This window comes from Prunus avium, chromosome 7, assembly GCF_965620075.1.
Source record: "Prunus avium chromosome 7, drPruAviu1.hap1.1, whole genome shotgun sequence".
Classification (NCBI taxonomy): Eukaryota; Viridiplantae; Streptophyta; class Magnoliopsida; order Rosales; family Rosaceae; genus Prunus; species Prunus avium.
Window position 1 is genome coordinate 16,643,914 of NC_142290.1, and position 27,690 is coordinate 16,671,603.

Here is a 27,690-nt window from a genome sequence, read left to right on the forward strand (position 1 = left end):
TGGAACACCTATTGATTTTGGATAGAGCCCAAAAGTTGGGCAACATCATAATATGGTGGGAGTAGTCATTTGGTTTGTTTTGAGTGAAATCCAATCGCTAGAAGTATGTAATACACCAACCACTCCAATTAGGAACGAACTGCCGTTGAACTTGAATTGTCCAATTTGGAACACCTATTGATTTCGGATCGAGCCCAAAACTTGGGCAACATCATAATATGGTGGGAGGAGTCATTTGGGGAGTTTTGAGTGAAATCCAATCGCTAGAAGTATGGAATACACCAACCACTCCAATTAGGAACGAACTGCCGTTGAACTTGAATTGTCCAATTTCTCACACCTATTGATTTCGGATCGAGCCCAAAACTTGGGCAACATCATAATATGGTGGGAGGAGTCATTTGGTGCGTTTTGAGTGAAATCCAATCGCTAGAAGTATAGAATACACCAACCACTCCAATTAGGAACGAACTACCGTTGAACTTGAATTGTCCAATTTGGAACACCAATTGATTTCGGATCGATCCCAAAACTTGGGCAACCTCATAATATAGTGGGAGGAGTCATTTGGTGAGTTTTGAGTGAAATCCAATCGCTAGAAGTATGGAATACACCAACTACTTCAATTAGGAACGAACTGCCGTTGAACTTGAATTGTCCAATTTGGAACACCGATTGATTTCGGATCGAGCCCAAAACTTGGGCAACATCATAATATGGTGGGAGGAGTCATTTGGTGAGTTTTGAGTGAAATCCAATCGCTAGAAGTATGGAATACACCAACCACTCCAATTAGGAACGAACTGCCGTTGAACTTGAATTGTCCAATTTCGAACACCTATTGATTTCGGATCGAGCCCAAAACTTTGGCAACATCATAATATGGTGGGAGGAGTCATTTGGTGAGTTTTGAGTGAAATCCAATCGCTAGAAGTATGGAATACACCAACCACTCCAATTAGGAACGAACTGCCGTTCAACTTGAATTGTCCAATTTTGAAAAACTATTGATTTCGGATCGAGCCCAAAACTTGGGCAACATCATAATATGGTGGGAGGATTCATTTGGTGAGTTTTGAGTCAAATCCAATCGCTAGAAGTATGGAATAAACCAACCACTCCAATTAGGAACGAATTGCCGTTGAACTTGAATTGTCCAATTTGGAACACCTATTGATTTCGCATCGAGCCCAAAACTTGGGCAACATCATAATATGGTGGGAGGAGTCATTTGGTGAGTTTTGAGTGAAATCCAATCGCTAGAAGTATGGAATACACCAACCACTCCAATTAGGAACGAACTGCCGTTGAACTTGAATTGTCCAATTTGGAACACCTATTGATTTCGGATCGTGCCCAAAACTTGGGCAACATCATAATGTGGTGGGAGGAGTCATTTGGTTTGTTTTGAGTGAAATCCAATCGCTAGAAGTATGGAATACACCAACCACCCCAATTAGGAACGAACTGCCGTTGAACTTGAATTGTCCAATTTGGAACACCTATTGATTTCGTATCGAGCCCAAAACTTGGGCAACATCATAATATGGTGGGAGGAGTCATTTGGTGAGTTTTGAGAGAAATCCAATCGCTAGAAGTATGGAATACACCAACGACTCCAATTAGGAACGAACTGCCGTTGAACTTGAATTGTCCAATTTGGAACACCTATTCATTTCGGATCGAGCCCAAAACTTGGGCAACATCATAATATGGTGGGAGGAGTCATTTGGTGAGTTTTGAGTGAAATCCAATCGCTAGAAGTACGGAATACACCAACCACTCCAATTAGGAACGAACTGCCGTTGAACTTGAATTGTCCTATTTGGAACACCTATTGATTTCGGATCGAACCCCAAACCTGTGCAACATCATAATATGGTGGGAGGAGTCATTTGGTGAGTTTTGAGTGAAATCCAATCGCAAGAAGTATGGAATACACCAACCACTCCAATTAGGAACGAACTGCCGTTGAACTTGAATTGTCCAATTTGGAACACCTATTGATTTCGGATAGAGCCCAAAACATGGGCAACATCATAATTTGGTGAGTTTTGAGTGAAATCCAATGGCTAGAAGTATGGAATACACCTACCACTCCAATTAGGAACGAACTGCTGTTGAACTTGAATTGTGCAATTTCTCACACCTATTAATTTCGGACCGAGCCCCAAACTTCGTCAACATCATAATATGGTGGGAGGAGTCATTTGGTGAGTTTTTAGTGAAATCCAATCGCTAGAAGTATGGAATACACCAACCACTCCAATTAGGAACGAACTGCCGTTGAACTTGAATTGTCCAATTTGGAACATCTATTGATTTCGGATCGAGCCCAAAACTTGGCCAACACCATAATATGGTGGGAGGAGTCATTTGGTGAGTTTTAAGTGAAATCCAATCTCTAGAAGTATGGAATACACCAACCACTCCAATTAGGAACGAACTGCCGTTGAACTTGAATTGTCCAATTTCTCACACCTATTAATTTCGGACCGAGCCCCAAACTTCGTCAACATCATAATATGGTGGGAGGAGTCATTTGGTGAGTTTTGAGTGAAATCCAATCGCTAGAAGTTTGGAATACACCAACCACTCCAATTAGGAACGAACTGCCGTTGAACTTGAATTGTCCAATTTCTCGTACCTATTGATTTCGTATCGAGCCCAAAACTTGGGCAACATCATAATATGGTGGGAGGAGTCATTTGGGGAGTTTTGAGTGAAATCCAATCGCTAGAAGTATGGAATACACCAACCACTCCAATTAGGAATGAACTGCCGTTGAACTTGAATTGTCCAATTTGGAACATCTATTGATTTCGGATCGAGCCCAAAACTTGGGCAACATCATAATATGGTGGGAGGAGTCATTTGGTGAGTTTTAAGTGAAATCCAATCTCTAGAAGTATGGAATACACCAACCACTCCAATTAGGAACGAACTGCCGTTGAACTTGAATTGTCCAATTTCTCACACCTATTAATTTCGGACCGAGCGCCAAACTTCGTCAACATCATAATATTGTGGGAGGAGTCATTTGGTGAGTTTTGAGTGAAATCCAATCCCTAGAAGTATGGAATACACCAACCACTCCAATTAGGAACGAACTGCCGTTGAACTTGAATTGTCCAATTTGTCGTACCTATTGATTTCGTATCGAGCCCAAAACTTGGGCAACATCACAATATGGTGGGAGGAGTCATTTGGGGAGTTTTGAGTGAAATCCAGTCGCTAGAAGTGTGGAATACACCAACCACTCCAATTACGAACGAACTGCCGTTGAAATTGAATTGTCCAATTTCTCACACCTATTGATTTCGGATCGAACCCAAAACTTGGGCAACAGCATAATATGGTGGGAGGAGTCATTTGGTGAGTTTTGAGTGAAATCCAATCGCTAGAAGTATGGAATACACCAACCACTCCCAATAGGAACGAACTGCCGTTGAACTTGAATTGTCCAATTTCTCACACCTACTGATTTCGGATCGAACCAGAAACTTGTGCAACATCATAATATGGTGGGAGGAGTGATTTGGTGAGTTTTGAGTGAAATCCAATCGCTAGAAGTATGGAATACACAAAGCACTCCAATTAGGAACGAACTGCCGTTGAACTTGAATTGTCCAATTTCTCACACCTATTGATTTCGGATCGAGCCCAAAACTTGGGCAACATCATAATATGGTGGGAGGAGTCATTTGGTGAGTTTTCAGAGAAATCCAATCGCTAGAAACAGGGAATACACCAACCACTCCAATTAGGAACGAACTGCCGTTGAACTTGAATTGTCCAATTTCTCACACCTATTGATTTCGGATCGAGCCCCAAACTTGGGCAACAGCATAATATGGTGGGAGGAGTCATTTCGTGAGTTTTGAGTGAAATCCATTCGCTAGAACTTTGGAAGAGACCAACCGCTCCAATTAGGAACGAACTGCCGTTGAACTTGAATTGTCCAATTTGGAACACCTATTGATTTCGGATCGAGCCCAAAACTTGAGCAACATCATAATATGGTGGGAGGAGTCATTTGGTGAGTTTTGAGTGAAATCCATTCGCTAGAACTATGGAAGAGACCAACCGCTCCAATTAGGAACGAACTGCCGTCAAACTTGAATTGTCCAATTGCTCACACCTATTGATTTCGGATCAAGCCCCAAACGTGGGCAACATCATAATATGGTGGGAGGAGTCATTTGGTGAGTTTTGAGTGAAATCCAATCGCTAGAAGTATGGAATACACCAACCACTCCAATTAGGAAAGAACTGCAAATGCACTTGAATTGTCCAATTTCTCACACCTATTGATTTCGGAACGAGCCGAAAACTTGGGCAACATCATAATATGGTGGGAGGAGTCATTTGGTGAGTTTTGAGTCAAATCCAATCGCTAGAAGTATGGAATACACCAAGCACTCCAATTAGGAACGAACTGCCGTTGAACTTGAATTGTCCAATTTGGAACACCTACTGATTTCGGATCGAGCCCAAAACTTGGGCAACATCATAATATGGTGGGAGGAGTCATTTGGTGAGTTTTGAGTGAAATCCAATCGCTAGAAGTATGGAATCCACCAACCACTCCAATTAGGAACGAACTGCCGTTGAACTTGAATTGTCCAATTTCTCACACCTATTGATTTCGAATCGAGCCCAAAACTTGGGCAACATCATAATATGGTGGGAGGAGTCATTTGGTGAGTTTTCAGAGAAATCCAATTGCTAGAAACAGGGAATACACCAACCACTCCAATTAGGAACGAACTGCCGTTGAACTTGAATTGTCCAATTTCTCACACCTATTGATTTTGGATCGAGACCCAAACCTGGGCAACATCATAATATCGTGGGAGGAGTCATTTGGTGAGTTTTGAGTGAAATCCAATCGCTAGAAGTATGGAATACACCAACCACTCCCATTAGGAACGAACTGCCGTTGAACTTGAATTGTCCAGTTTCTCACACCTATTGATTTCGGATCGAACCCCAAACCTGTGCAGCATCATAATATGGTGGGAATAGTCATTTGGTGAGTTTTGAGTAAAATCCAATCGCTAGAAGTATGGAATACACCAAGCACTCCAATTAGGAACGAACTGCCGTTGAACTTGAATTGTCCAATTTGGAACACCTATTGATTTCGGATCGAGCCCAAAACTTGGGCAACATCATAATATGGTGGGAGGAGTCATTTGGGGAGTTTTGAGTGAAATCCAATCGCTAGAAGTATGGAATACACCGACCACTCCAATTAGGAACGAAATGCCGTTGAACTTCAATTGTCCAATTTCGAACACCTATTGATTTCAGATCGAGCCCAAAACTTGGGCAACGTCATAATATGGTGGGAGGAGTCATTTGGTGAGTTTTGAGTGAAATCCAATCGCTAGAAGTATGGAATACACCAACCACTCCCATTAGGAACGAACTGCCGTTGAACTTGAATTGTAAAGTTTCTCACACCTATTGATTTTGGATCGAACCCCAAACCTGTGCAACATCATAATATGGTGGGAGGAGTCATTTGGTGAGTTTTGAGTGAAATCCAATCGCTAGAAGTATGGAATACACCAACCACTCCGATTAGGAACGAACTGCCGTTGAACTTGAATTGTCCAATTTGGAACACCTATTGATTTCGGATCGAGCCCAAAACTTGGGCAATATCATAATATGGTGGGAAGAGTCATTTGGTGAGTTTTGAGTGAAATCCAATCGCTACAAGTATGGAATACACCAACCACTCCAATTAGGAACGAACTGCCGTTGAACTTGAATTGTCCAATTTCTCACACCTATTGATTTCGGATCGAGCCCCACACTTGGGCAACAACATAATATGGTGGTAGGAGTCATTTGGTGAGTTTTGAGTGAAATCCAATCGCTAGACGTATGGAATACACCAACCACTCCAATTAGGAACGAACTGCCGTTGAACATGAATTGTCCAATTTCTCACACCTATTGATTTCGGATCGAGCCCAAAACTTGGGCAACATCATAATATGGTGGGAGGAGACATTTGGTGAGTTTTGAGTGAAATCCAATCGCTAGAAGTGTGGAATACACCAACCACTCCAGTTAGGAATGAACTGCCGTTGAAATTGAATTGACCAATTTCTCACACCTATTGATTTCGGATCGAGCCCAAAACTTGGGCAACATCATAATATGGTGGGAGGAGTCATTTGGTGAGTTTTGAGTGAAATCCAATCGCTAGACGTATGTAATACACCAACCACTCCAATTAGGAACGAACTGCCGTTGAACTTGAATTGTCCAATTTCTCACACCTATTGATTTCGGATCGAGCCCCAAAGTTGGGCAACATCATAATATGGTGGGAGGAGTCATTTGGTGAGTTTTGAGTGAAATCCAATCGCTAGAAGTATGGAATACACCAACCACTCCAATTAGGAACGAACTTCCGTTGAACTTGAATTGTCCAATTTGTCACACCTATTGATTTCGGATCGAGCCCAAAACTTAGGCAACATCATAATATGGTGGGAGGAGTCATTTGGTGAGTTTTGAGTGAAATCCATTCGCTAGAAGTATGGAATACACCAACCACTCCAATTAGGAACGAACTGCCGTTGAACTTGAATTGTCCAATTTGGAACACCTATTGATTTCGGATCGAGCCCAAAACTTGGGCAACATCATAATATGGTGGGAGGAGACATTTGGTGAGTTTTGAGTGAAATCCAATCGCTAGAAGTGTGGAATACACCAACCACTCCAATTAGGAATGAATTGTCGTTGAAATTGAATTGACCAATTTCTCACACCTATTGATTTCGGATCGAGCCCAAAACTTGGGCAACATCATAATATGGTGGGAGGAGTCATTTGGTGAGTTTTGAGTGAAATCCAATCGGTAGACGTATGTAATACACCAACCACTCCAATTAGGAACGAACTGCCGTTGAACTTGAATTGTCCAATTTCTCACACCTATTGATTTCGGATCGAGCCCCAAAGTTGGGCAACATCATAATATGGTGGGAGGAGTCATTTGGTGAGTTTTGAGTGAAATCCAATCCCTAGAAGTATGGAATACACCAACCACTCCAATTAGGAACGAACTTCCGTTGAACTTGAATTGTCCAATTTCTCACACCTATTGATTTCGGATCGAGCCCAAAACTTGGGCAACATCATAATATGGTGGGAGGAGTCATTTGGTGAGTTTTGAGTGAAATCCAATCGCTAGAAGTATGGAATACACCAACCACTCCAATTAGGAACGAACTGCCGTTGAACTTGAATTGTCCAATTTGGAACACCTATTGATTTCGGATCGAGCCCAAAACTTGGGCAACATCATAATATGGTGGGAGGAGAGATTTGGTGAGTTTTGAGTGAAATCCAATCGCTAGAAGTGTGGAATACACCAACCACTCCAATTAGGAATGAATTGTCGTTGAAATTGAATTGACCAGTTTCTCACACCTATTGATTTCGGATCGAGCCCCAAAGTTGGGCAACATCATAATATGGTGGGAGGAGTCATTTGGTGAGTTTTGAGTGAAATCCAATCGCTAGAAGTATGGAATACACCAACCACACCAATTAGGAACGAACTTCCGTTGAACTTGAATTGTCCAATTTCTCACACCTATTGATTTCGGATCGAGCCCAAAACTTGGGCAACATCATAATATGGTGGGAGGAGTCATTGATGGGTTCATAATTGTATATCATTTTGTACCCTTCTAGCTTATGATTTGGTTATGTTTTTGAGTTAAACTTGTGCTTTTAATCCTTTTTGTGTTTATCTTTCAGCTTTAGGTAACAATGATGGCTCTGGATATGAAATGATGTAATCCATGCATGTTAAAGCCTGATTTGGATAAAGGGAAGAAGTGCTTAAAGACAAACTCATTTTGGCTACAGCCCCCTGCCAGTCCAGTTCCGTAGGTCATATTGCAAGCTTTGTTTCAGCAATCTACACAGCTCGGATGAGGCAGCATTCTTCATGAAAGGTGTTCCAATGGGCGTATACTATAACATATCCAAAATTCAGCCCCATTGGATAAATATGGAGTCTGTCACCTAGCAAACACAGAACCATGCTCAGGATGGATTTTGTCAGCGAGCAAAAACGAGTTAGCAATTTGTTTTGGCCTTAGCTTCTTCATCCGAGCTTGGATTGGGCTAATACTTGTGTGGTTGGTTCAGACACATTCTGAACTTAACAATGGACATCTTAAAGTCATCATTTGCTTAAGTGAAGCCCAATTTGTAAGCCCTTGAAGTTGCTGGTCATGCTGACCTCAGGATGAGCTATTGTTTCTGGTTGGAAGCGTGGTCATGGTGAGCTAGGCATGAGCTATTGTAGCTGGTTGGAAGCTTGGTCATGGTGACATGAAGATGAGCTAGGGCTGCTGGTGGGATTTATTGGTGAAGTGCATCAACCATATCAAATACAAGTGTTGTATGCATTAGCCATATCAAATTCAGATTTTCACTTCCCCTAGGCCTATAAATAGGGATGTTCTCTAAGCTTGTAAACACACCCCAAGGGGGGGAGCTCTCAAACACTTCTCTAGAGCTCCCTTCCCTTCTCTCCCTCGAATTCTCTTAGTTTCTCTTTCTAGTTTTCAATTGTTGTAATGAAATCTTTTGTGCTGAAATTTTCCTTAAGTTTTTCTTAGTTCCACTTTACTTTTCATTATGTAAATTCTTTTCTTTAGTTTCAAGTTTGATTAGTTTCCAAGTTTCAATTATGGTTCATGTTCTTATTCATTATGCTTATAAGTTAATATGCTAGTTTGAATGATTGATCACCATTTAGGCTTGCATGTTAGCTATCTTGGTTTGAATTAAGAGTATACACCATGCTTTAATTCGAATTGAACTATGAATAGGAAGAGTATGTATGGACATTCGACAACAGGGATTAGATACATGCTTGGTTGTTTAAATTGTTCTTCTATGCTTAATGGGTTCCTAATGCTTAATTTTAGGTTAGACAACAAATGATCAAATTAGGGAATTAGGAACACAAGGTTATGACCAAACACCATGGCTTAATCATACTTTAGCTAGAATCAATCCGATAATCTAATTGAACTTGGGAACTTATCTGCTTGAGTTAGTTATTTCTTTCTTCCTTGTTTTATTTATTTCCTTGCTTTTTTTTCATTTCTGTTTTGTGTAGGGAAAATGAATTGGATCATTCAATCACCAATCCTCGTGGGATCGACCTCGCACTTACATACGCTATACTACCGAACGGCTCGTGCACTTGTGAGTATCACAAGTTGAGGATGCAGCTTAATGAATTTTGGTGCAGCTGAAATCCACACAACAAGTTTTTGGCGCCGTTGCCGTGCACTTCGCAAGTAGGCGATGACCCAAACTTGCGACACACATGCTGTACTCTGCACGCTCATTGCCAGGGCATCACTCGTGACCCGGTTGTCATCCCTTGCCCCGAACACACGTATATCTTTGGGAGTCACTAAATTTCTGCCAACTCCAATAGCAACATCGTTGTCTAGGAGTATTGAGTCATTGACAGACCCAGGCCCCCGTGAGGAGCCAAAGTAGGGCATCCATACTGGTGCCGCTGCTTGGCCCAATGTCTGAGTCGGTGGAGCTAGGTTGAGATCCAACGAAAATGGGTAGGAAGAGGCCATTTGATTTCTCACTTTTTTTCTTCTTTTCTCTTTTGTGTTTCTGAGTTTGTGGTTTTGTTTTTATCCCCTTCTTTTTCCTTCTTATAGATATAGTCTTTGACAAACCCTAGCCATTGCAGCGTCTAAGCATTTCTGAATCTCCAGCATTCATCGAGTCCCACAACCTTCTCGCTTTCCAACCATACCCAACTCATTTATCACGACATGTCTTTTCTGAACGAACGCGTTCAGTAAAGTCTTCGCGCCTTTCCATGAGCCCGTAATTTCTGCTTGTGAAATCTGCGGCGCTTCTATCTGTCAACACGTGGCTTCTGCTTTCTGCCCGTGACTAACCATGAGACGACATTAGGGACCACGTGCTTTCTTTTCAGAAATCCCACCCTTTGCACTTCCAATTCACGTTTTATCTATTTTTTTTAAAAAATTAAAATTAAAATGTGTGGGCTTCGGAATTCATTTTGGGTCGGGTTTCACCTTAGTTTGGGTTTCAAAGTGAGTTAAATTCACCATGGTTTGTGTTTCGAAATTGTGGGCTTTGGGCTTCAAATTTTTTTTTTTTTTTTTGGGTTTCAGAATTGTGTGATTAGGGTTTACTGTTTCATTTTTTGTTTGTTTGTTTTGTAATTTTTATTTTTGTAATTATTTTATTTTATTAGTGTATTTTAATTCTTGTGTGTTTTGTGATTTATATTTACTTTAGTACCTTTCATTTCTTGTTATGACATTGCTTGTTCCTAATTTTTAAACATTGAGGACAATGTTCATTTCTAGGTTTGGGGGTATTGGAGTTTAGCATGTAAATTTGGTTTTTCCTTAATTTATTTATTTATTTATTTATTTGCTTGTTTTTATTTTTATTTTATTTTGTTAAGTCTTGCTTTTATTTTGATTTTGATTTTGATTTTGATTTTGATTTTGATTTTATTCACTTTCCGAACACATTTGATGAGATTGTGATAAATGTTTGCATGACTTAAATGAAAATTGAATTTTATTTATTATTTATTTTGTTTTCCTTGTAAATTTTTATTGTAAAAAAATAAATAATTAATTAATTAATTTGGCATCGTTCTAGCATGACATGTTCGAAACCTTCTTTGCACTTGCCATTTGTTTCATAATTTTCCAATTAAAGGATTTGCATGACCCAAAGAATTGTATCAAGCATAAATTAGACTTATATAACCAACCATATAAAGTGAGCTTTTAAGCATTGTACTTCATTTCATGAGTGTTATACATATACTCTTAATTTCTTGTCATCAAAGTTGTTGTTTGATCTCATTATTCATTGATTTGGTTGAACACTTAAAAGTCATTCATTCTTATGCAATTTGATTTCATGACATTTAAAGAAATGATATTAAGGCCTTCTTTGGATCGTTTGTGCCTTTCAAGCTAACCTTATGCATGCTTAAGCATGATTTTCCATTGTTAACCATTTTGAGCCTACATGTAAAACTTTTCTTTCATTTAACCAATTTTATTTCCTCGCCTTAGACCGAAAAACAAATATTTACCTTTCTAAGGAATTCATGAGCTCTAATGCGGATGTGTTTTTCAAGCTAAGTTTGGGAAGGGATATTACATAAAAAAAAATCACACAATTGGTGAAAGAAAAGAGAAAGTTGTGATTAAGTGGCGGTTGTTTGAAAATTCATTTTTGGGCCTTCAAAATAATTTGGTGTTTGGAAAGGAGTTTGAATCAATGTAAATGAAGGTATAAGGAGTTTTGATCATGTAAAAGAAAAAAAAATCTAATCGTGACGATTCGAAGTCTTGTAAACAATTGTTTTATGCTCCAATTAGGAGTATGGAATACACCAACCACTCCAATTAGGAACGATCTGCCGTTGAACTTGAATTGTCCAATTTCTCACACCTATTGATTTCGGATCGAGCCCCAAACTTGGGCAACATCATAATATGGTGGGAGGAGTCATTTGGTCAGTTTTGAGTGAAATCCAACCCCTAGAAGTATGAAATACAACAACCACTCCAATTAGGAACGAACTGCCGTTGAACTTGAATTGTCCAATTTGGAACACCTATTGATTTCGGATTGAGCCCAAAACTTGGGCAACATCATAATATGGTGGGAGGAGTCAATTGGTGAGTTTTGAGTGAAATCCAATCTCTAGAATTATGGAATACACCAACCACTCCAATTTGGAACGAACTGCCGTTGAACTTGTATTGTCCAATTTCTCACACCTATTGATTTCAGATCGAGCCCAAAACTTGGGCAATATCATAATACGGTGGGAGGAGTCATTTGGTGAGTTTTGAGTGAAATCCAATCGCTAGAAGTATGGAATACAACAACTACTCCGATTAGAAATGAACTGTCGTTGAAATTGAATTGACCAATTTCTCATCCCTATTGATTTTGGAACGAGCCCCAAAGTTGGGCAACATCATAATATGGTGGGAGGAGTCATTTGGTGAGTTTTGAGTGAAATCCAATCGCTAGAAGTGTGGAATACACCAACCACTCCAATTAGGAACGAACTGCCGTTGAACTTGAATTGTCCAATTTCTCACACCTATTGATTTCGGATCGAGCCCCAAACTTGGGCAACATCATAATATCGTGGGAGGAGTCATTTGGTGAGTTTTGAGTGAAATCCAATCGCAAGAAGTATGGAATACACCAACCACTCCAATTTGGAACGAACTTCCGTTGAACTTGAATTGTCCAATTTCTCACACCTATTGATTTCGGATCGAGCCCAAAACTTGGGCAACATCATAATATGGTGGGAGGAGTCATTTGGTGAGTTTTGAGTGAAATCCAATCGCTAGAAGTATGGAATACACCAACCACTCCAATTAGGAACGAACTGCCGTTGAACTTGAATTGTCCAATTTCTCACACCTATTGATTTCGGATCGAGCCCAAAACTTGGGCAACATCATAATATGGTGGGAGGAGTCATTTGGTTAGTTTTGAGTGAAATCCAACCGCTAGAAGTATGGAATACACCAACCACTCCAATTAGGAACGAACTGTCGTTGAACTTGAATTGTCCAATTTGGAACATCTGTTGATTTCGGATCGAGCCCAAAACTTGGGTAACATCATAATATGGTGGGAGGAGTCATTCGGTGAGTTTTGAGTGAAATGCAATCGCTAGAAGTATGGAATACACCAACCACTGCAATTAGGAACGAACTGCCGTTGAACCTGAATTGTCCAATTTCTCACACCTATTGATTTCGGATCGAGCCCAAAACTTGGGCAACATCATAATATGGTGGGAGGAGTCATTTGGTGAGTTTTGAGTGAAATCCAATCGCTAGAAGTATGGAATACACCAACCACTCCAATTAGGAACGAACTGCCGTTGAACTTGAATTGCCCAATTTCTCACACCTATTCATTTCGGATCGAGCCCCAAACTTGGGTAACATCATAATATGGTGGGAGGAGTCAATTGGTGAGTTTTGAGTGAAATCCAATCGCAAGAAGTATGGAATACACCAACCACTCCAATTAGGAACGAACTTCCGTTGAACTTGAATTGTCCAATTTCTCACACCTATTGATTTCGGATCGAGCCCAAAATTTGGGCAACATCATAATATGGTGGGAGGAGTCATTTGGTTAGTTTTGAGTGAAATCCAATCGCTAGAAGTATGGAATACACCAACCACTCCAATTAGGAACGAACTTCCGTTGAACTTGAATTGTCCAATTTCTCACACCTGTTGATTACGGATCGAGCCCCAAACTTGGGCAACATCATAAAATGGTAGGAGGAGTCATTTGGGGAGTTTTGAGTGAAATCCAATCGCTAGAAGTATGGAATACACCAACCACTCCAATTAGGAATGAACTACCGTTGAACTCTAATTGTCAATTTTGGAAGACCTATTGATTTCGGATCGAGCCCAAAACTTGGGCAACATCATAATATGGTGGGAGGAGTCATTTGGTGAGTTTTGAGTGAAATCCAATCGCTAGAAGTATGGAATACACCAACCACTCCAATTAGGAACGAACTGCCGTTGAACTTGAATTGTCCAATTTCTCACACCTACTGATTTCGGATCGAGCCCAAAACTTGGGCAACATCATAATATGGTGGGAGGAGTCATTTAGTGAGTTTTGAGTGAAATCCAATCGCTAGAATTATGTAATACACCAACCACTCCAATTAGGAACGAACTGCCGTTGAACTTGAATTGTCCAATTTCTCACACCTATTGATTTCGTATCGAGCCCAAAACTTGGGCAACATCATAATATGGTGGGAGGAGTCATTTGGTGAGTTTTGAGTCAAATCCAATCCCTAGAAGTATGGAATACACCAACCACTCCAATAAGGAATAAACTGCCGTTGAACTTGAATTGTCCAATTTCTCACACCTATGGATTTTGGATCGAGCCCAAAACTTGGGCAACATCATAATATGGTGGGAGGAGTCATTTGGTGAGTTTTGAGTGAAATCCAGTCGCTAGAAGTATGGAATACACCAACCACTCCAATTAGGAACGAACTGCCGTTGAACTTGAATTGTCCAATTTCTCACACCTATTGATTTCGGATCGAGCCCAAAACTTGGGCAACATCATAATGTGGTGGGAGGAGTCATTTGGTTTGTTTTGAGTGAAATCCAATCGCTAGAACTATGGAATACACCAACCACCCCAATTAGGAACGAACTGCCGTTGAACTTGAATTGTCTAATTTGGAACACCTATTGATTTCGTATGGAGCCCAAAACTTGGGCAACATCGTAATATGGTGGGAGGAGTCATTTGGTGAGTTTTGAGAGAAATCCAGTCGCTAGAAGTATGGAATACACCAACCACTCCAATTAGGAACGAACTGCCGTTGAACTTGAATTGTCCAATTTCTCACACCTATTGATTTCGAATCGAACCCCAAACTTGGGCAACATCATAATATGGTGGGAGGAGTCATTTGGTTAGTTTTGAGTGAAATCCAATCCCTAGAAGTATGGAATATAGCAACCACTCCAATTAGGAACGAACTGCCGTTGAACTTGAATTGTCCAATTTCTCACACCTATTGATTTCGGATCGAGCCCAAAACTTGGGCAACATCATAATATGGTGGGAGGAGTCATTTGGTGAGTTTTGAGTAAAATCCAATCTCTAGAAGTATGGAATACACCAATCACTCCAATTAGGAACTATCTGCCGTTGAACTTGAATTGTCCAATTTCTCACACCTATTGATTTTGGATCGAGCCCAAAACTTGGGCAACATCATAATATGGTGGGAGGAGTCATTTGGTGAGTTTTGAGTGAAATCCAGTCGCTAGAAGTATGGAATACACCAACCACTCCAATTAGGAACGAACTGCCGTTGAACTTGAATTGTCCAATTTCTCACACCTATTGATTTCGGATCGAGCCCAAAAGTTGGGCAACATCATAATGTGGTGGGAGGAGTCATTTGGTTTGTTTTGAGTGAAATCCAATCGCTAGAACTATGGAATACACCAACCACCCCAATTAGGAACGAACTGCCGTTGAACTTGAATTGTCTAATTTGGAACACCTATTGATTTCGTATGGAGCCCAAAACTTGGGCAACATCGTAAGATGGTGGGAGGAGTCATTTGGTGAGTTTTGAGAGAAATCCAGTCGCTAGAAGTATGGAATACACCAACCACTCCAATTAGGAACGAACTGCCGTTGAACTTGAATTGTCCAATTTCTCACACCTATTGATTTCGAATCGAACCCCAAACTTGGGCAACATCATAATATGGTGGGAGGAGTCATTTGGTTAGTTTTGAGTGAAATCCAATCCCTAGAAGTATGGAATATAGCAACCACTCCAATTAGGAACGAACTGCCGTTGAACTTGAATTGTCCAATTTCTCACACCTATTGATTTCGGATCGAGCCCAAAACTTGGGCAACATCATAATATGGTGGGAGGAGTCATTTGGTGAGTTTTGAGTGAAATCCAATCTCTAGAAGTATGGAATACACCAATCACTCCAATTAGGAACTATCTGCCGTTGAACTTGAATTGTCCAATTTATCACACCTATTGATTTCGGATCGAGCCCAAAACTTGGGCAACATCATAATACGGTGGGAAGAGTCATTTGGTCAGTTTTGAGTGAAATCCAGTCGCTAGAAGTATGGAATACACCAACCACACCAATTAGGAACGAACTGCCGTTGAACTTGAATTGTCCAATTTCTCACACCTATTGATTTCGGATCGAGCCCAAAACTTGGGCAGCATCATAATGTGGTGGGAGGAGTCATTTGGTTTGTTTTGAATGAAATCCAATCGCTAGAAGTATGGAATACACCAACCACCCCAATTAGGAACGAACTGCCGTTGAACTTGAATTGTCCGATTTGGAACACCTATTCATTTCGTATCGAGCCCAAAACTTGGGCAACATCATAATATGGTGGGAGGAGTCATTTGGTGAGTTTTGAGAGAAATCCAGTCGCTAGAAGTATGGAATACAGCAACCACTCCAATTAGGAACGAACTGCCGTTGAACTTGAATTGTCCAATTTCTCACACCTATTGATTTCGGATCGAGCGCAAAACTTGGGCAACATCATAATATGGTGGGAGGAGTCAATTGGTGAGTTTTGAGTGAAATCCAATCTCTAGAAGTATGGAATACACCAACCACTCCAATTAGGAACGAACTGCCGTGGAACTTGAATTGTCCAATTTCTCACACCTATTGATTTCAGATCAAGCCCAAAACTTGGGCAACATCATAATATGGTGGGAGGAGTCAATTGGTGAGTTTTGAGTGAAATCCAGTCGCTAGAAGTATGGAATACACCAACCACTCCAATTAGGAACGAACTGCCGTTGAACTTGAATTGTCCAATTTGGAACACTTATTGATTTCGTATCGAGCCCAAAACATGGGCAACATCATAATATGGTGGGAGGAGTCATTTGGTGATTTTTGAGAGAAATCCAGTCGCTAGAAGTATGGAATACACCAACCACTCCAATTAGGAACGAAGTGCCGTTGAACTTGAATTGTCCAATTTGGAACACCTATTGATTTCGGATCGAGCCCAAAACTTGGGCAACATCATAATATGGTGGGAGGAGTCATTTGGGGAGTTTTGAGTGAAATCCAATCGCTTGAAGTATGGAATACAACAACCACTCCAATTAGGAACGATCTGCAGTTGAACTTGAATTGTCCAATTTCTCACACCTATTGATTTCGGATTGAACCCAAAACTTGGGCAACATCATAATATGGTGGGAGGAGTCATTTGGTGAGTTTTGAGTGAAATGGAATCCCTAGAAGTATGGAATACAGCAACCACTCCAATTAGGAACGAACTGCCGTTGAACTTGAATTGTCCAATTTCTCACACCTATTGATTTCGTATCGAGCCCAAAACTTGGGCAACATCATAATATGGTGGGAGGAGTCATTTGGTGAGTTTTGAGAGAAATCCAATCGCTAGAAGTATGGAATACACCAACGACTCCAATTAGGAACGAACTGCCGTTGAACTTGAATTGTCCAATGATAAGTCCATAAATATACTCATTTATGTACTCTCTTTACTTAGGCTTTGTAGAAGAATTAGACTTAAAAAGGGCTTATTACTTCACTTTTCTGATTTTCAGCTTTTCTGCGCTCTTAGAAGGATTTTAAGGGAAAATCAACTTTTCGGAGGAATTTTAGTGCAAGGTCAATTGGAGATGAAAGCTAACACCTTGAAGTTGAATCTGTGATTTTTCCAGATTTTTCTACCGAGCCAATTGGTACAGTATTACAAGTAAAGTTAGCCCACGTGCAGACAGGACAGTTTCGTACATGTTACGTGAATATGAAGAAACGGAAGCCTTCCCGAATTTTTCCAAGTTACGTGCTATATATGGTTGGAAAGATAAGACATTTATCTTTCTAAAATATATTTTTCCTGATTTTTCTAGAAGGCCGAAGAACCCCAAATCGTGTGACAATTGGGCTGAGCTGTATTTCCCTGTGGAGTTAGGAATTGTGATCTTTACTTTCCTATTTGGATTCCTTGTTTACCAAGACTTCTTGGACGACTTTTCAGTAAATTTTAGGGTTTAGGACTTTGATTTAAGTCATATAAAAGGCCAGCCAAGGCCCCATACAGAGGATTCAGGTCCGAAGGAGATCAACCGCGCAAGAGGAAAAAGCTGCCAGCGAGTTCTTTCTTTTCCTTTCTTCTTTTAATTTTCAGTTCTTATGTATTTATTTTTGAGTTCATCCCAGAACATGAGTAACTAATTTCTTGTTAGTTAGGGCTTAATCTTGAAGCCCTAAACATGATTTCAATTCTATAAACAAGTTTGAATGGATTTTTCAGTTTCTACAAGCGGGATGATTTCGGTTTCTCAATGTTATGTGAATTCTGATATTTTGTTTCTTTGAGTAGCTAACTTTGAAGCATGTATCGGAATTAAATTGTTGTAGAACATAGGTCAATTGCCATATTGAATGTGTTCTTGTTTGCAACGAATAATTGGGTTAAGAACTAGTTATGAGAAATCGATTCTTGAATTCCTAATAACAAATGCCATGTTTTAGGGTTTTTGTGACACTCATATTCTCTTTGATCTTAATGGATTCTTGATTGTTAATTTGAGTAAATGCCATACTGGATTTCAATTAAGAATACACGTATTGATGTAAATGCCATACACTTTACATACGCTTAAGAGAGAATCATACAACTCGAGTCAAATGCCATGATCTTGTTGTGAGTGTCGTCATCATATGCTTGCTAGAAATTGATTATCTATTGTTGTTTATGGATTGATTGATTGTTTGGAGGTGGATAGTGAGTCCTAGCTATTGTTCTTGATTGATTTTAAACTAATTTCTCTTAAACTCTAATTTAAATTCTGTTTTGTTTTCTTTTATTTACAAAATCAAATCAAAACCCCCTTGGTGTTGGCGTGTGTGTGGAAGTCCTTGTGATTTCAATCTTTATTTTGTTTTCGTGTTTAATTGTGTTCTAGTTTTCTTTGTGTGACATTGATAAACATCTCTTTAGATTACAATCTCTGTGGGAATGACCCTTGCTTGCTTACTATACTATCATTTGATTTGTGCACTTGCAAGGTTTTAATATTGTTGTTAAAAATTACCAACAAGTTTTTGGCGCCGTTGCCGGGGATTGTTTATCTAATTAAGTTTTGTTTTCAATTTCAGGTATATGCTGGGACGTCGTTCGCAAGGTTACAAGCTTATACCATACGACCCTGAACTAGAGAACACACTTCGTTATCTCCATCGAGATAAAGATACGCAAGCTACACTTCCAATCAAGATGGGAGACGAGTTGGCACTCAACAACCTCACCCGACCTTTGAAGGATTTCACGGTTCCTAAAGCATTGGACCAGCCGTCATGTATTGCGTATCCAGCCACTACAACCACCTTTGAGATCAAGAGTGGCACCATTCACCTTTTGCCACAATTCTATGGCAAGCCTGGGGATGATCCTCACATACATATCAAGGATTTCTTTGCCGTGTGCGCGACTATGCACAATGGAGGGATTAGTGATGAGGCAATCAGATTGCGTTTGTTTCCATTCTCACTTAAGGAACGAGCCAAGGAGTGGCTCTATTCTTTACCTAGTGCATCTATCACTACATGGACAGCATTGGCTTCCAAGTTCCTTGCAAAGTTCTTTCCAGCTCAAAAGACAAACCGTATTAGGAAGGAGATCATGGGAGTGCAGCAACTAGATGGAGAATCATTTCATGAGTATTGGGATCGGTTTCAGAGACTCCTAGCTTCATGCCCTCATCACCAAATTGAAGATTGGCTACTTATGCAATACTTTTATGAGGGATTACTCGATTCGGAGAGGATGATGGTTGATGCTACTAGTGGAGGAGGCTTGATGAACAAGAGTGCTACTGAAGCTAAGGAGATGTTTGAGAACATTGCAGCAAACTCTCAACAATTTAATTATCGGAGAGCTCCCCCAAAGAAAGCAGGTGTTTATGAGGTAAGTGCTAGTGATATTGGTCCTCAAATAGCTAATTTGACTAACCTTGTTAAGCAGTTAATCCCTCAAGCACAAGTGTGTGCTGTGTGTGCTAATCCCGGACATCCTACGGAGTCTTGTCCAAGTTTGTATGGTGATGGAGAAGAGATGGCTCAAGCACACTATATGCAGCAACAAAAGCCAAGAAACGATCCATTTTCTAACACCTATAATCCGGGATGGTGGCAACACCCTAACTTTGGATGGAAGAACAACCAAAACGTGCAAACAACCCCAGTTCAACAAAATCAGTTTGTTCCTCAACAAAATGCACCACCACCACCTCCTAGGCAAGGTAAGTCTTTAGAAGAGTTAGTTAATTCTTTGGCATTAAGCACTCAAGGTTTTATGCAGGAAACAAGGCAAACACATACACAAATGTCTACAGCAATCAAGAGCCTTGAAAACCAAGTTGGACAAATTGCAGCCTCCTTGAGTCAAAGAGAGCCAGGACAGTTTCCAAGCCAAGTAATTCCAAATCCTAATGGAGGCCATGAAACCGCAAAGGCGATTACTCTTCGAAGTGGAAAAGAGGTGGGAAAGGATGACAATGAGGAGAGAAATTCAACCAAAACAGTGGCTGCCCCCTCTCCCAAGCTTACGGTTCCAAGTGACAACTCTAAGGTAAGTTCTCTTGTGGATCATTCAATTACTTCAAAGATTCCTTTTCCTCGTAGGTTTTTGAATTCAAAGAAGGAGCAAGTTTCAAAGGATATCCTAGAGACTTTCCGAAAAGTGCAAGTGAACATTCCCTTGCTCGATGCGATCCAACAAATTCCAAGCTATGCAAAATTCCTCAAAGATCTTTGTACAAATAAAAGGAAGTTCAAGGAGCATGAAACTGTGGCCTTAAGTGAAGAAGTTTCAGCCGTGCTATTGCGTAAATTGCCTCCTAAACTAAAGGATCCAGGGAGTTTTACTATACCTTGTCTCATTGGAAATCAAAGGTTTGAACATGCTTTATTAGACTTAGGTGCTTCAATTAATTTGATGCCTTTTTCTGTTTTTGAATCTTTAAATTTAGGTGAGCTTAAGAAGACTTCCGTGAGCATACAATTGGCTGATCGATCAATCAAGTATCCTAAGGGAGTGTTGGAAGATGTTTTGGTCAAGGTGAATGAGCTAATATTTCCAGCCGACTTTCTAGTGCTCGAGATGGAGGAAGTTCCTATTCCTGGAAAAGACCTTCCATTGATTCTAGGACGTCCATTCATGAGAACAGCAAGGACAAAAATCGATGTGTATGAAGGCACTCTCACAATGGCATTCGATGAGGAAACCGTGGAGTTTAAGGTATTAGATGCTTTAAAATATCCTAATGATGATCATGCTTGTTTTTCCATAGATGTACTTGAGCAGGTGGTACAAGAAACGTTTAATGCATCACAAGGAGAGACGCCATTGCAGAGGGCACTCATCCAAAGCCCCAAAACTGTGAATAAAGAAGGGAACACAGCTGTACTTGAAGCCGTGAATATGCTTGAGGCCTTGCCTCCCCAAAGAGGTAAGTCTAACTCTATTTTTGAGCCTCTTCCGTTATCTACTAATACGCTTGTTCCCTCTATTGTGAAAGCACCACAGGTTGAGCTAAAACCCCTTCCAGAGAACTTGAAATATGCATATTTAGGTGATGAAAAGACGCTGCCTGTAATCATTGCTTCTAATTTGAGTGCATCTGAAGAAGACAAACTAATTAGAGTTCTAAGGGAGCACAAGACTGCCCTAGGTTGGACCATTGCAGACATCAAAGGTATAAGCCCTACAAAGTGCATGCATAGGATCCTTTTGGAAGGAGAATCTAAACCTATAAGGGAAGCCCAAAGGAGGCTGAATCCGGTGATGAAAGAAGTTGTTAAGAAGGAAGTTTTGAAGCTTTTGGACGTGGGAATTATATACCCCATTTCGGATAGCAAGTGGGTGAGTCCCGTCCAAGTTGTTCCCAAGAAATCCGGAATTACCGTTGTGAAGAATGAAGACAATGAGTTGGTGCCTCAAAGAATTCAAACGGGTTGGAGAGTATGCATAGATTATAGAAAGCTCAATACCACGACACGTAAGGATCACTTTCCGTTACCATTTATTGATCAAATGCTTGAGCGTCTTGCAGGTCATAGTCATTATTGCTTCTTGGATGGATACTCTGGATACAATCAAATTGCCATTGCTCCGGAAGATCAAGAAAAGACCACCTTCACCTGTCCATTTGGTACGTTTGCTTATAGGCGTATGCCTTTTGGTTTATGTAACGCACCTGCCACTTTTCAACGTTGCATGATGTCAATTTTTTCTGATATGGTGGAGGAGATAATCGAGGTATTTATGGATGATTTTTCTGTTTTTGGTGATTCATTTGATATTTGTCTTCACAACCTTTCTTTAGTGTTGAAAAGGTGTCAGGAATGCAATTTAGTGCTCAATTGGGAGAAGTGCCACTTCATGGTACAGCAGGGTATTGTCTTGGGTCACATTATCTCTTGTAGGGGAATTGAAGTGGACAAGGCAAAAATCGACATTGTGAGAAGCTTGCAGCCCCCCAAAACCGTAAAGGAGATTAGGTCATTCCTAGGACATGCAGGGTTCTATAGGCGTTTCATCAAGGACTTTTCAAAGATATCAAGGCCCCTATGTCGGTTGCTTGGCAAAGATGTGGAATTCAAGTTTAATGAAGAGTGCTTGGCTGCATTTAACAAGCTTAAGGAGCTTTTGACATCTGCCCCTATCATGCAGCCTCCAGATTGGAATTTTCCCTTTGAGTTGATGTGTGACGCCTCGGATTATGCAGTGGGGGCCGTGCTTGGACAAAGAGTGCACAACGTACCACATGCCATCTATTATGCTTCCCGGACTTTGAATGATGCTCAGTTGAATTATTCAACTACGGAAAAGGAGTTGCTTGCTGTTATTTTTGCTTTAGAGAAATTTAGATCATATCTTATTGGCACTAAGGTAATTGTATTATCTGATCATGCAGCACTTAGGTACCTCCTCCACAAGAAGGACGCCAAGCCGCGACTGATTAGGTGGACTCTCTTGCTTCAAGAATTTGATTTGGTGATTAGAGACAAGAAAGGGAGTGAAAACGTGGTGGCTGACCATTTGAGTAGGCTGGTGCACGGATCCAATGAAGAAGAGGACGTGCTTCCTCTACGTGAAAGTTTCCCCGATGAGCAACTCTTCACCTTCGAAGCCAAGGACCCTTGGTACGCTGACATTATCAATTACAAGGCTTCAAAACTGATTCCAGAGGATCTCACTCGAGCTCAAAAGGATAAGCTTGTGAAAACAAGTAAGTATTATGTTTGGGACGATCCATACTTATGGAAATATTGTCCAGATCAGATTGTTAGAAGGTGCGTGTCCGAATCTGAATTTAATTCTATACTTGCCTTTTGTCATTCATCTGCATGTGGTGGACATTTTGGTACTAAGAAAACAGCCCTTAAAGTATTGCAATGTGGTTTTTATTGGCCTAGCTTGTTCAAAGATGCATATACTTATTGTTCCACATGTGATAGATGTCAAAGAACCGGTAACATTAGCTCTAGGAATCAAATGCCTTTAACGCCTATCCTTATTGTTGAAATATTTGATGTGTGGGGCATTGATTTTATGGGACCATTCCCTTCATCTTATGGCTTTATTTACATCCTTCTTGCTGTTGACTATGTCTCTAAATGGGTGGAAGCAATTCCTACCCGGACTAATGATTCAAAAGTTGTTTTGAGCTTTGTGAAGGACCACATCTTTTCTAGGTTTGGAACACCAAGAGCCATTATCAGCGATGGAGGCAGCCACTTTTGTAATAGGTCATTTGAGGCACTTTTAAAGCGGTATGGAATTACACATAGGGTCTCAACACCTTATCATCCCCAAACAAGTGGACAAGTGGAGATTAGTAACCGAGAAATCAAGCAAATCTTGGAGAAAACCGTGAGCCCTACACGGAAGGATTGGAGCTTGAGACTTAATGATGCATTATGGGCATATAGGACAGCCTACAAAACCCCCATTGGTATGTCTCCTTTTCGTTTGGTTTATGGTAAAGCATGTCACCTTCCGGTTGAACTTGAACATAGAGCATTTTGGGCAATCAAGAAATTCAATTTCGATATGAAAGAGGCTGGAGATGCAAGGCGACTCCAATTGAATGAATTGGATGAGATGAGGAATGATGCCTATGAGAGTGCACGAATTTACAAGGAAAAGACTAAGGCATTTCATGACAAAGCAATTCAAAGGAAGACCTTTGAAATAGGACAGAAAGTCTTGCTCTTCAATTCACGTCTCCGGCTATTCCCAGGTAAGTTACGTTCTAGATGGTACGGTCCTTTTGTTGTTACTAATGTTTTCCCTCATGGTGCAGTTGAGATTGAAAATGACAAGACGGGAAACATATTTAAAGTGAACGGACATCGCTTGAAGCCATACTATGAATCTTTTGAGTTGGGAAAAGAGAGCATGCACATGGATGCACCACCCCCATCTATTGTTTAATCATCTAAAGAACCGCGTCTAGCTGAAGACTTTAAACTTCGCGCTTCTTGGGAGGCAACCCAAGCATTCTTAACTTTTGTTTTTAGTTTATGTGTGATTTCTCGTACACTTTTCATATTTTTGTTCTTGTTAAGTTTTGCATCATCAAATAATGGATTTTGTGTTCCAAAGAAAAAAATTCACATTTTTCTAGCCCTAGGATGTTTGCAGCACATTTCAGATGTGTTACAGAAGTTTTTTTGGTCATTGGTTGAGTTTAAATGCCAGAAAATAGAAAAATAGCTTTTATGTTCTTATTTTGGTCAAAACTAGAATTTCTGCCTAAATTATTTTTTGCTGTTTTTCAGGTCAATCTGATGCCACCAACATGTTTAGAATAGTTATTCTGATGTTTTGGACCAGGTTTGGGGGTCTCCGGTGGCCTACATTATGTTTTAGGACGATTTGAAGCTCAAAAAAGGACCTAAAACACAAAAAAAGGCAGCTGCTGTTTTGCCCAGAATTTGAAGATTTTTCGTCACCAAAGAGGTTTTAGCGACGGTGTTCATCGGATTTTTCGTCACCAAAGAGGTTTTAGCAGCGGTGTTCATCAGATTTTTCGTCGCTAAAAGTCAGATTTCCAGTTTTTTATGATTCCATATCCAGCTCAATTTTGTTCCAATTTCATCGCATTCCGAGACTTTTAGGAGCTATTACGGGTCTGTTGACATTCCAAGAAGCAAGTTGTGGGTGTTGAAGTTCGTCACATTGTCCATCCTCTCTCACTTCGACATATTCTATTCTTTGCTCAACCACACCTACACAAACCTGGGAAGTTCTCACACTCTCTCTCTCTCTTTAATTAATTTTGCATGACTTAGTTTTCTTTGTTTTAAACATTGAGGACAATGTTTGTTTTAAGTTGTGGGTGATTGAGTTCTTTGGTTTCATAACGCATGCAGCAGTCCTCTGTCTTTGTTTCCAATTCTGTTCTTGTCTGCTTCTGTTTTTGGAATTTGGCTCGCGATGCGTTCTTTGTTTTTTCGTTCTGAATCCAACCATATAAAGAACGTGAAGTTTAGCCAAGTATTTTGTGAGATACGTGTAATTCTTTGCGCCTGGGTCAGAACTGCAGTTTGTTTATTGATTTTCAATTCCTTTCAACTTTCGGTTTTTATTTAATTAGTTTTTATTTTGTTGTTTTGTTTTGTTTGTGGTAGTCACTTCCCAATTCTATGATGAGATTGAATTTTATTTGCAATTAACTTTCAAGAAATGTTGAGCATGACAATAATTCTTTACATTATCTTTGTGTTAGCCTTATTTTTGTGATTAGACTTTGGAAATCCTTATGCACACAGCCACATTAATATGATGTTCGATTGGGGAGTTCACATGATTTAAATTCCCAAATAAGGGTGTAGACTTATATAACCCTTATCATGTGAGCTTTTGAGCCTATGCCTTTCTTTCTTGAGTGTTATATACTATTCGATAATTTTCTTGTCTACAAGTCGTTGTGATCTCATTATTCTTTGTTTTGGTCAAGTACTTGAGGATGTTTAAATTGTTTGCTAGAACTACTTTCATGATCTATTTGAGGCATACTTCGTGAACCACATGGATTCTTGGAAGTGATATAGGCCTTGTTTCTTTCGTTTGAGCCCTTCTAGCCAACCCGTATCACTTTTATCCCTAGTTAACCCCCTTGTGCCTTTTATGTAAGCTTTTTTCGTTCTTTACCCAATTCTCCTCACCTTAATCTATCATATGTTTATCCTACACCCTTCTAAGGAGTTTTGTTGAGTATTTTCGTTGTTAAGGGAGCATTGCACAAATTGGTCAATCATGTGGAAAGTGAAGGATACTATCTAAAAAATAAAAAAATAAAAAAATAAAAAAATAAAAAAAATAAAAAAATAAAAAAATACTAATTTCGAAGCCTTTTCAACTTGAGTTATTAAGCCCTAGGAGTGTTTTACATTTAATGCCCTAAAGCTAGCTAGCTTGGGAGTCATTGGCCTAACACTCGCTACATGGGTTGATTAGAAAGCTAATGGAGTTAGGAGAAGAAAAAAAAATGTGTGAAAAAAAAAAAAAAAAAAAAAAAAATTCAAGGCAGTATCAATTCCGTGCTCAAAGTGCAAGATGTTATAATGGAAAGCTCTATGAATTCCTTAGAATTTGTTCATTCCTTATCTTTTTCTTGTTTCACCCATCACCCTAAACCCCATTACAACCTTAGTGAAAGTCCTACTTGATCCAAGGAGAAGTGTGGTTCCTCATGTGGAGAATAGGTGTGGAAGTACTATGGTCGGATGGTTTAAATGTTTTCAAGTATGCGATATCTTCCCATGAGATTTTTTATATTTGTCATGTGCCTTTATTTCAATTATGTGAGTACATCCTATTGCTTTGATTCCTCTCACATATATGAGTGACACTACCTAGTCAAATTTCGAGTGCTGTCATTGGAGTGAACATCCTTGGTGAGAATTGAAGTCAAAGCTTGTTCTTATTTGGTTATTTAACTTTTGTGAAGCATAAGTCGTAGTTATGTTAATGTTGGCTATGTCACACACGACACTCCAAGTTGTTCAACTAAAGTTTGGTTAACCCTTTGATAATGTCTTGAGTTATTGTTGCTTATTTCTTGGAAGTTAGCTAACGGTTGGTGATTATCTCTGAGATCAATATTGGGAAGTTAGTCCATCGCTTGTTTGCGTTGAGTCTTTGTTCTTTTGTTTTTATTTTGTGTTGTTTTGCTCGAGGACTAGCAAAATCTAAGTTGTGGGTATTTGATAAGTCCATAAATATACTCATTTATGTACTCTCTTTACTTAGGCTTTGTAGAAGAATTAGACTTAAAAAGGGCTTATTACTTCACTTTTCTGATTTTCAGCTTTTCTGCGCTCTTAGAAGGATTTTAAGGGAAAATCAACTTTTCGGAGGAATTTTAGTGCAAGGTCAATTGGAGATGAAAGCTAACACCTTGAAGTTGAATCTGTGATTTTTCCAGATTTTTCTACCGAGCCAATTGGTACAGTATTACAAGTAAAGTTAGCCCACGTGCAGACAGGACAGTTTCGTACATGTTACGTGAATATGAAGAAACGGAAGCCTTCCCGAATTTTTCCAAGTTACGTGCTATATATGGTTGGAAAGATAAGACATTTATCTTTCTAAAATATATTTTTCCTGATTTTTCTAGAAGGCCGAAGAACCCCAAATCGTGTGACAATTGGGCTGAGCTGTATTTCCCTGTGGAGTTAGGAATTGTGATCTTTACTTTCCTATTTGGATTCCTTGTTTACCAAGACTTCTTGGACGACTTTTCAGTAAATTTTAGGGTTTAGGACTTTGATTTAAGTCATATAAAAGGCCAGCCAAGGCCCCATACAGAGGATTCAGGTCCGAAGGAGATCAACCGCGCAAGAGGAAAAAGCTGCCAGCGAGTTCTTTCTTTTCCTTTCTTCTTTTAATTTTCAGTTCTTATGTATTTATTTTTGAGTTCATCCCAGAACATGAGTAACTAAT

The 27,690-nt window shown here is 39.8% G+C and overlaps 1 protein-coding gene across 1 annotated transcript; it reads left to right on the plus strand.

Moving 5' to 3' along the window:
• Positions 1-18,555: 18,555 nt before the first annotated feature.
• Positions 18,556-24,720, plus strand: LOC148293044 (uncharacterized). Its single transcript, XM_088244554.1, has one exon. The coding sequence runs from the start codon at positions 18,838-18,840 to the stop codon at positions 24,172-24,174; it is 5,337 nt and encodes a 1,778-aa protein (XP_088100680.1). The 5' UTR covers positions 18,556-18,837; the 3' UTR covers positions 24,175-24,720.
• Positions 24,721-27,690: the final 2,970 nt, after the last annotated feature.